A 10,827-nucleotide genomic window follows, 5' to 3' on the forward strand; every position below is an offset into this window, starting at 1 on the left:
TTAATATGTTTGTCAGCGGGCTTGGAGCCGTGCCCGGCGTGGAAGGTTTGGGTGACTAAACGCCGTGTTGCAGCGTTCAGCCCCGCTCTGAGCCAAGTGCCCCTCTCTAGTTGCAACCTTACCACGGTGAAGTGCTCATTTTTGCACACGGCTTACCCAGCAGCCTTAGCATCCCCATCTTCCCGAGGAGGAAGCTGAGGCTCCGTGGGGCCGCCCGTCCAGAGCTGGTGGCAGAGCGGGCCCGCACCGCCGTCCCAAAGGATTTGGGGTCCCCCCTTGCGGCCTGCTGTGCCCCGTTCAGCACGCCTTCCCACCCCCAGGTCTGGTTTCAGAACCGCAGGGCCAAGTTCCGCCGAAACGAGAGGGCCATGCTGGCCAACCGCTCCGCCTCGCTGCTCAAGTCCTACAGCCAGGAGGCCGCCATCGAGCAGCCCGTGGTTCCCCGGCCCGCCACCCTGAGCCCCGATTATCTTTCCTGGACGGCCTCGTCCCCTTACAGGTGAGAGCAGGAACCCCTTCTGGCGGGACGGGGAGCAGCCTGGGCGACCCGCGCGGCCTCTTAGGGCCCGGGGCTCCTTTGAGCATCTCAAGACAGCTGTGCATGGTGCCCAGGCGCCCCTGAAGCCTGGGCCTTCCGTGTGGGGACACGTGTGTGTGCCGATCTCCCTGGGAGGCCAGGGAGGGCTGAGGGCACGGCTCCCCTGTCCCAGGGACCCGGCTGGGGTCCAGAGCCACGTTCTGGGGCAGTTTTGTCCTGGTCAAAGCTGGAAAAAGGCGGCAGGGCAGGAAGGAAGAGGGAAGGGGTGCCAGGGAGTCGTTTTTCTGTGCCCACAACTCCAAGGGGTGACACCTGTCCCTTAGTCTGTGTGAGTCACTCTGCTGGAGCCCTGGTCTTGTGGGAGGCAAGATCCGGCGGGTCGGCTTGTGGGGTCAGAGTCCTCGTGATCCCATGTTGGCCAGCTCTCCTGCCCTGTCCTTACCCGGAGCGGAAGGGCCACCAAGAGGTGGTTTGCCGTGTCTCCGTCCTGCTGTGCACCAGGCCCAGTGCAGGTGCTGGGTGGAGGGGGGCGGGGGCGGGGACGGGACCCAGGACCTGCTCTCCGGAGGCTCCTGATCCAGGGAGGGACGCCTACAGATCCACAGGAGCTGCCTGTGTCCCCGTGCTGTCTGTGGGCATTTCTGACTCCTCCCCAAATTCTGCAGCCCCGATCATGCCCATCCCGTGGCGGGGAGGGCTTGCCGGGAAGGTAAACCGAGGAAGGGAGGCGGGAGGACCAGAGGCTGGGGTCCGAGGCTGGCAGCCAGAAGTGGTCAGCTTCGGGCATCACGTCAGCCACAGCCCAGTGTCCTGGTATCTTCTGTCGCCCCCAGCACGGTGCCGCCCTACAGCCCTGGAGGCTCAGGCCCTGCGACCCCGGGAGTCAACATGGCCAACAGCATCGCCAGCCTCCGTCTCAAGGCCAAGGAGTTCAGCCTGCACCACAGCCAGGTGCCCACGGTGAACTGATGGTCGGCCCGCCAGGACCCAGCTGCCCGCCTGGTCTCACAACGGCAGAGAGGGCAGACGTGCGGGAGAGTGCCCTTCTCCTGTCCCCTGTCTCCAGGACAGGGATCTCCTGGGCCCTCTCTCCAGTCTGGACTCCCGGGCCCAAGAGGCTGCTGAGATCCCGGGAGCCTGGCTCAGGCCCCCGTCTACAGCCGTGGGAGACTTTGGCCCATGACCTTTGGGGGGGGTTGGGCCAGAGGTGGAGCAGGAACCCCACAAGGACTGCATTTATTTTGTGTATTAAAACCAAAAAGCTTTTGTCTTTAAGAAATAAAAAAATTTTTTTTTTTAAACCCCAAAAAGGTTGAGGAAGGGCGGGCGGACGAGGGCAGCAAAGTAATTGAGGGATGGCCTTCTGGGGCCCTGCTCTGGCCTGCAGCCGTCGTGGGGGCAGCCCTGGGCCATGCTCAGACCAGCAGCCATGGCAGGACCAGATGCCCTCATGTCCCAGCCTTCTTCTGCACGAAGCTCTCCATCACCCTGCAGAGCCCCAGGGCTGGGGAGTGGGGGAGGAAATCAGAGACCGGCCCTGGACCCCGTGGACACCCAGGCATCTGGGAGAAAGCCCTGCTGTGTGACACTGGGCGGGATCCCTTCCCTGTCTGGGCAGGGAGTATCCCCTCTGGGCAGGGAGTATCCCCTCTGCCCTATGGTGGGGGGCAGGGTAGGTGACCATGGATTCCTGGGCTGAGCTGACAGTGTGTGAGGCAGGTGCTAGAAATTCAATTCCTTATCTCTGGGGCTTGCAGGACGTAGGGGACCCTCCTGGGCATTTGACTGTAGAGCGGCCGAGACAAATGCCCCAGACATAGTGCAGAGTGGAGGTCCCGGGTGGCCCCCCGGGATGGAGGAGTGGTCCCAACAGCCAAGGACACCAGAAGACCTTACCCAAGTCCACCCGCCTTTTTGCAGACGATAAGGGTCACAGACGACACATGTGCCACCAGCCAATGACGTCACTTGTAAGGGAGTCTGCGGGAAGACCGGGCCCCCTCCGCCTGGCCCCATACCACTCTTTCTGTGGGGCGCACCCTCCAGGGAAGTTCAGAGTCATTTCTGCTGAGGGGGCCCTCAGTCAGCCCCCAAGTAAGTAGGACAGCGCTCCCCGACCCCCAGAGGGCACGAAGGCGACCAGTCCCTCCTGGCGATGGCCCTCGCGGTGACACGGCGGTCACACCCCATGGGGTAGATCAGCTGACCTCTTGTCCCGGAGTCTGCCCTGCCCTTGCAGCCAAGGGCCCCAAAGCGTCCGTGTTCCCGCCCATCAGCTGCACACCCCTGATGACCCCCAAACGGGTCAAAGCCTCGGGGACAATCCTTGTGTCGGGGACGATCCCCATTTGTGTCTTGGGAGGTATGGTAATCATACCTGCGAGTCAGACGAGGACCCCTCCCCACCCTTCAGCTGGAATTTCGCCACGAAAACGGGGTTCTCGCGCACTGAGCTTCTTGCCTCCTTCGGACACGCAGACGAGCCCCAGGACGCTCCCCGTGTGACTGCCTTGCGGCTGGACGGTTGGGACTCCGTCCGCAGGAGAGCGTGGGGCACCGTTGAGGGTGAGGGAGGCACGGGCTCCGGCTGAAGGCGTGGGGAGGGGGCGTCCTGCGGATGTCTTGAGGGGGCTCGGGCTCACCCTGACTGCCAGGGCCAGAGCGGGGGAGACACCTGTGCCCTGGACTGGGGTGGGGTGGGGGTGGGGGAGCGTGTGCGGCCAGAGCCACTGTCGTCTTCCTCCGTGTGGCCTCTGCCTCGGGTAAGTGGTTCCTGGGCCGCCATTTGCCGCTCATTCACTGAACAGACATGACACGCTGTGTGAGGAGAGAGCAGAGAACTGACGCAGGGTCCCTCGGGGCAGAGGCCACACCAGGCCCGGGGAGCCCCAAACGTAGTCTCAGACATCTGGGCAGCCTTCCCGGAAGCGGCGTCCTGCAAGGACGAAGAGTTTGCCAGGCCAAGGCGGGGGTGGGGGTGGGGAGGGGAACAGTGTTTCTAGCTAAGGGAACAGCGTGCGTGAAGGCCCCGGGATGAGCCAAAAGCTGTCTCTCGGGGCCAGCGGGGACAGTTCCCGGGCTGGATCTCCTCATGCACAATGAAGGTGGAGAGGAGCAGAGGCTGGCTTAAGTGGGGCCCGTGGGGCCAGATGGAGAGTTCTGGATGTCATCCTGGCGGCGGGGAGCCGTGGTGGAGGGACACGCCCCCGGGGTTCCGTGTGGAGGAGTGGCCCCAAGGCTAAGAGTGGAGGCAGAGTGACCCCTGCGGGGGCCAGGGCAGATGCTGGATGGACAGGAGCCCGGACCGGATGGGGACAGAGCGGGCAGATCTGGGAGGTATCCCGGACACAGCAGGGCAGGGGTTAATGACCAGATGACGGGCTGAGGGAGACGGCCAGGTGGCCAGGATGTGGCTTAGGCACGCGGATGAGCCTGGGAGAAAGAGATTCTGGAAGCGGGGCCTGCCTGGTAGAGGTGTCGGGAAGACGCTGGCCTGCCCTTCTACCCACACGAGAGCTGGGCCGTCCTTTTCCAAGCAGGGAGTGGCGTCCTCCCTCGTGAGGAGCTGACCGTGTCCCCACCCCCGACCCCAGGAATCTGCACGAGTGAAGGGCCGGCCCGCGGGGTCCAGAGCAGTGCCCTCGCCACTGGATGGAGGCCCATCGGTTTATGTCTCATCCAAAGGGAGGGTCTCACGAAGCATCGCCAGGTCGGGGCTGCCTGCGGCGGAGATGGGGTCACACTGGGCGGAGGGCTCCGGTTGGGGGGTGGGGGGAAGGCGGGTCCCAACAACACCCGCTGCAGAGAAAGCTGGGGGCCCGTTTCCCACGGAGGCGCTGGCCCTGCCGTTGGGCCACCAGGATTTCGGTGTCACTTCCTCCCAAGCACGCTAGAGAAAACAAACCGTCTTAATCGTTTACATATGCCGCTCCGGGAGCTGAGGGAGGGGAGCACAGCAGCCCCCCCTCCCCCCCCGTAACAGAAAATCTATTCAAACATTGCTGTCACTCTTGTAGCCCTGATTGCTGGGCTGTGTGGGCAGCCGTCCTGGGATAGAATTTTCCATGAGGATAAGGTACCCCGGGCCCCGTCCCAGGCTGGGAGAACTTGGAACCTTCCTCTCTCGGCCTCCCTCTGCCCCTTTGGCCAAGCACGCTTGGGAGAGGAGATTGCAAGCATCTGCCTCTATTTTTTTTTTGTTTGTTTGTTTGTTCGTTTGAAATAAAGGAAGGTGATTGGGAGAAAGAGAAAAGGCAGTCCGGCTCTCGGAAAACCCCAGACCTGAGAAACAGACCGGTTTGACCTTGGGCAGAGCACTTCTCCGGGCCTCAGTTTCGTCCTCTGTAAAATGGGGGTAAGAACACGTCATGATCACAGAAGCCACGCCACAGGATTGTTGGCACAGGGTTACCTTCTATCAACGGGCACTTTGGTGTTTATGGTGACAGCACGCAGAGTGGACTTTGAGGCCCCGGGGTGCAGTGAGCAGCGTTCCTGCCCGGAGACCCTGGCGCACACCATTCAGGGCCCCTTCTTTGCCCACACTCTTGGGGAACGCCAGTTGAGGACCAAAGCAAAATGGCATCCCCACGTCCCACCCCTGTGTCATCCCTCCCTGGAGGGCGCTGTGAGGCCACTGTCGGGCACAGAGCTGGGAGAACCACAGGCCTAGTAGGGGGGCCCCCGACCTAGCCTTCTCTTGAAACACAAAGGGACGAACAAATCCTAAATCACCAGCAGGGGTCACAGCGCAAACACTGGCACCAGCCTTCCGGAACGTGTCCCATCCGATGCCATCTGTCAGCCCCACGTTGAGAAAGAATCCAAAAGGGGAATCAAAACCAATGCGTGCTGAGCCGTTTCCCCCACGTTTCATCCCCGCGGTGTAAAAACCCTGAGAAGGCGGGAACCAAAAGGTAAATATTGTAGTTTACGTTTTATGGGCGGCTTGCAATCCGCTCGTCTGCGTATTTTCTGTGATGTGGCTGATAACCCTATCAAAAAACAAAAACAAACAGGCCCACGTAATCGTCTCCACTGGCGAAGGAGCTCTTTAAAGATGGAAAATGTGTTGGGGCGCCTGGGTGGCTCAGTCGGTTAAGCGTCTGACTTCAGCTCAGGTCGTGATCTCACAGTTCATGAGTTCGAGCCTCGCATCGGACTCTTTGCTGACAGCTGGGAGCCTGGGCCTGCTTTGGCTTCTCTCGCTCGCTCTCTCTCTGCTCCTTCCCTGCTCACATGCTCTCTCTCTCAAAAATAAATAAACATTAAAGGAAAAGAAAAAGCACTGAAAGGAGAGGTGTGCGGTAGGCATCCTTCTAGAATGGCCCCGTGATTCTCACCCCCAGGTAACCACAGCTTTGTGAAATCCCCTCTCCTTGAGTGTGGGTGGAAACTCTGACTTGTTTCTAACCGAAAATGAAGGAAGTTAGCAGAGTTAATGAAGGTCCCTAATCAGTTGACTTGACTTAATCAAAAGGGAGAGTGATTATCCTGGGTGGGCCTGACCTAAGCAGGTGAGCCTTCTAAAGAGACTCCGGTCTTCCCTGAAAGAAGGGGCTCAAAGTAGAGAGATGCTCTCTTGCCTGCCGGCCTTATAACCAAACAGCCCTGTTGTGAACTGCCTTTGGGGGCGGTGGCCCCCAGCAGCGGGGCGGGGGGGGGGGCTCAGTCTTAACAGCCGACTGCAAGGAATTCAATTCCCCGTATAACGTGAATGTGCTTTAGAAGGGGACACTGAGTTCCACAAGAGGCCCCAGCCCCAAAGGCCTCTTTGACTGCCGCGAGACCCCTGGCAGAGGACCCAGTTAAGCTGTGCCCCGACTCTTGACCTACAGAAACTGTCAGATCATGAATGGGTGTTGTTTTAAGCCACTACGTTTGCAGCGACTTGTTACACGGCATAGACAGGAACACAGGTGGAGATAGAGCTTGGATGTCTACCTTGAGCTGGGCCTCCCTCTGCCCGTGGCACAGGACCCAAGGGCCTGGTGCCCAAGGACCCCAGACCCACCACAGAGGCGACCTGGAGCCTTTGCTCGAATTATCTGCCAGGCCACAGGAACAGCCTCCCCTCTCACCTCCTTCCGGGCCCTTCTGTACAAGCTGACCGATTTCTTGCCCTAAAACCCAGCTCCGATCATGTCCCTTCCCTGTCTAAAGCCTCCTGCGGCTCCCGAGGGCTCTCTCAACGATGTTCCATCACCCAGGCCAGGTGTTCGGGGCTCCACCACCTAGCCCTGCTCTTCCTGTCCAGCCTTAACCCCTCCTTGTCCCCCGCCCCAGACTCCAGACAATCCCTCCGGACGGTTCCTTTTCCCTGTCTCGTTCCTTCCTCTGGCTGCTCTCTTATGGCCGTGAAAATGCATTCCAATGAGGGTTATGATGTAGTGTCAACTTTTTTTTTTAAGAGAGAGAGAGAGAGAGAGAAAGAGAAAGAGGGAGAGAGAGAGAGAGAGACAGAGAGAGAATCTCAAGCAGTTTCCACACTCAGCACGGAGCCCAACACGAGGCTCAATCCCACGACCCCGGGCTCACAGCCTGAGCCGAAACTGAGAGTCAGACGCTCAACCGACCAAGCCGCCCAGGTGCCCCTGTAGTGTCAGCTTTTTAAAAAAACAAAGTCAAGTTCTAGACAGCCCGCAGATACCTCTGCATGTCTGGGGAGCTGCGTGAAGTTTGAAAAAGAATAATTCAATGTCATCATTTTATATTTGGAAATGGAAAGGAGAACCCTATTATTTTCAAGGTTCGAGCTTTGGAAAGGGAAGCGGCTCAGAATCTTCTTGGCTGGCACAGATACCCTTGTCCCGTGGGTGGCCACACGACAGGCTCTCCAGGGAGCAGAGGTGAAGAAACCTGACATGCCTCACCGTCTCTCTCTCTCTCTCTTTGGAGAGATATATACACACACACTCATATATAAGTGTATTATTTATACACTGACACATTTACATGTATCTACTATGCACAGATATATTATGCTTATTACATCTCATATGCATGTTTGTAATATGCATGGTTAAAAAAAAATCTGGCAACTAATAAACCATAATGTGAACGGTGATTTTTCTCAGGGACGCGGGATCGTGGGGGGTCTCTGCTCTTTATATACACGCTTGTAAATTTCCCCACGCGGGCACTAAAACTTGACAAGACTCTTTTTTTTTTTTTAAACAATTTTTTTTTCATGTTTTTATTTATTTCTGAGACAGAGAGAGACAGAGCATGAGCAGGGGAGGGGCAGAGAGAGAGGGAGACACAGAATCTGAAGCAGGTTCCAGGCTCTGAGTTGTTGGCACAGAGCCCAACGCGGGGCTCGAACTCACGAGCTGTGAGATCATGACCTGAGCTGAAGTCGGACGCCCAACGAACTGGGCCACCCAGGTGCCCCATCAAAACTCTTTTTAAAATCCCATCCAAATGGGGACTGTTGTTTTGGAGCACAATCTCTATACCGCGAGCCTCAAAAAAAACACATGCCTCTCACTCAGCAATTTTGCTTCTAGAAACGTACCTTCAAGAAACGGACGTGCACGGAGATTTATGTTCGAAGATGCTCGTGGAAGCAGTGCTGATCCCGACGCGGCCTTGGAAAATTGATTTATCCGACGATGAGGGCCGAGTAAATAAATGATGAGGTTGTCCGGGATGATGAAAAACCAGGGGGATAAAACTCGCGTTCTTGACCATCGAAAGCCCCGGGAGGAAGTGCAAATGTACCGTTAAGGAAAACCTCCAGCGGTGACAAAAGAGCCGGTCCCGCATGTCGCTGCAAGACTGTGGGAGCCCCGAGCCCGGATGCCACCCGGGTCTGTGACACGCCAGGAAGCCCTTCACAAAAACTTTGGGTCGTGGAATCCCACACCGGATAAAGGCAATCCTGAAGCCTTACCTTGTGTTGCACGTACACACACAGTCACGTTCATTTTACACACTATCTGTTCACTTAACACAAACACCTTAGGAGCCAGGCGCCCTTCCGAGGCCTGGGGACACGGGCCCAGCAGGAAAACGGCAGAGGCCCACACCCCTGTGCCCCTCGCACTCTACAGGAAGAGACCAACAACGAAGAAAAGAAGCGGCCAGCCTCGCGAGAAGGCAGCGTCCCTCGAGTGGGAGGCGAGGGGAGAGGCAGGGATCTGATTGGGAAGTGGTCGCGATGACCCCAGCCCTCATCACAACGGGCACAAACAAGGGTCCCAGAGCCCCCGGGGGGCGACCCAGGACTGCCTCTGTGTGGTGACAGTACGGGAGGTTTTTATTTTCTTCTTCGAGCTTTCCCATGGTTCCCGAACCTTTGACACTGACCACTGGTCATACCTATAATTCACAGTTCGGGGCGCCTGGGTGGCTCAGTGGGTTAAGTGTCCGACTTCGGCTCAGGTCACGATCTCGCGGTCCGTGGGTTCGAGCCCCGCGTCGGGCTCTGTGCTGATGGCTCGGAGCCTGGAGCCTCTTCCGATTCTGTGTCTCCCTCTCTCTCTCTGCCCCTCCCCTACTCACTCTCAAAAAATGAATAAATGTGAAAAAAAAATTTTTTAATAAGTTAAACAAACAAACAAACAAACAACACCCCCCTTTCAGGTTCCAGTTCAAAGGATACCTCTCCTGGCAAGGTTGATTGGATTTCACCAGCCGGACACCTAGCCCCTTTGCTGTGACCCCCCACCCCCACCCCGCCAAGGCCCAGCCCGCTTAGAAGGGGTGGGTCTTTCCTCCCTGGCCAACAGCCTCCTGGGGACACACACACACATGCACACACACACAGAGGCTTCTGTGGGTCCTCTGGGAACCGGGCTCTGCTTCTGCAGGGGGTCCCCAGATCCTGTCCCTGCCTCCCGGACTGAAATCCAGGCTTCTTCGCCTTCTCAATAGTTGCCTGGTTTCTCAGGTCCCTCTCACACTGGGGAAGCTTTTGGAAGCCTCGAGCCAAGAAATCCGTTGGACCAGGGAGCCCCAGGGTTTCCCGGCAGGGGCCCTCACGGGACAGGGGCCCCCAGCCATCACCTGTCTTGAGCTTCCTCCGTAGAATGTGTGCGCGCTGGAGTGGGGGTATAGCTTCTATGACGTTAGACCACACTGGCAACATTTTGGGGGCAGGGTCCCAACTTGACCCTGGGGTCTCTGTGACACCCCAGCCCGGCTCGGGCCTTTCCTGCTCACTCAGAGCCCAGGAGAAGATGCCCCCAGACACGACACCCCAACCAGGGCCAGCTCAGCTTCCCGGGCCCGGGTGTGCGGCCACGGGGCTCCCAGCCCTCCCCCACCCTGGATTGGGTCTGCCCGGCTGGCAGGAGCACAGCACATCCCTGGGCGTCCTCCTCCCCTGCTCCGGCCAGCTGCCCCCGGACAGCACCCTGGGCTGGCCCCTCCCAGCCCTCCGCTCACACCTGCCTCTCCCCTGCCTCTCCCCTGGGCCCTCCCGCTCTGCTCTGCCCACTGCCTGGCGGTCAACCCTACTTTGCTGGCTTTCTCAGACATCCTTTGAGGACGCAGACCCCAACTCTACCGATCCCCCCTCCAAAGACCCCCAACAAGGCCCCAGAGCCTCAAATGAGCCCCGCTGCTGCTGACTCCTTTAGCCTCATTTTCTGCACACCCCTCCCCTTCCCCTCCCCTCCTCCCACTCCTCCGCTAGCCTTCCCTTCACCCCCTCCCCTCCATACCCACGCCCCCCCCACCCCCCACCTCCCTTCCACCGCCCCCTTCCCTCCCCCCCATCTTCCCTCCACCCCCCTCCCTGCCACCCCCTACTTTTCCTCCACATCCCCACTGCAAGATCCCAGCGGCGAGAGCTCTGCTCCTCTTTGCCCCTCAGTTTCCTCCGTTTGGATAATCCCCCTAAAACAGATCTGTCTCACCTCTATTCCCAGGTGACTTCTGCCCCCCCCCCCCGCCCCCACCGCGGAAGCCTGTCTCCGCAGGGCTCCTAAGGCGCTCCCTGTGCCCCCACTGCCTCATTCCCCCCCCCATTAGGGTGCCGGCACTCTAGGTGGTCACTGTGCTGTCCTGCTGTCCCCCAGGCCTGGCCCAGCATCTAAGGAGGTTCCACAGAGGTGAATGGCTGGGGGGCAAGGCGCAGGGGCTCATCGGCTCCGTGGCTCCACGGGGCCACCCCCTCCATCCAGGTTCACAGGGCTCCCTCCTCACCCGGCTCTGAGCTGTGCCCTCTCAGCCCCTCTTTGTCCACGAGGGAAAATACACACAAGTTGGGGGGGGGGCGCCTGGGTGGCTCCGTCGGTTGAGCGTCCAATCCCAGGGTCGTGGGATCGAGCCCCGCGTCGGGC

The 10,827-nt window shown here is 59.1% G+C and overlaps 1 protein-coding gene across 1 annotated transcript in view; it reads left to right on the forward strand.

Annotated features, from left to right (window-relative positions):
• The window catches only part of PRRX2 (paired related homeobox 2), a 40,813-nt gene extending 39,029 nt beyond the window's left edge, over positions 1-1,784 (forward strand). The window contains exons 3-4 of the mRNA XM_042965005.1: positions 321-499; positions 1,372-1,784. Coding sequence (XP_042820939.1) covers positions 321-499; positions 1,372-1,507 — 315 coding nt within the window. The 3' untranslated portion in view covers positions 1,508-1,784. The remainder of the gene's footprint in view (positions 1-320; positions 500-1,371) is intronic.
• Positions 1,785-10,827: the final 9,043 nt, after the last annotated feature.

The sequence above is a fragment of the Panthera tigris genome, chromosome D4 (assembly GCF_018350195.1).
Source record: "Panthera tigris isolate Pti1 chromosome D4, P.tigris_Pti1_mat1.1, whole genome shotgun sequence".
NCBI lineage: Eukaryota > Metazoa > Chordata > Mammalia > Carnivora > Felidae > Panthera > Panthera tigris.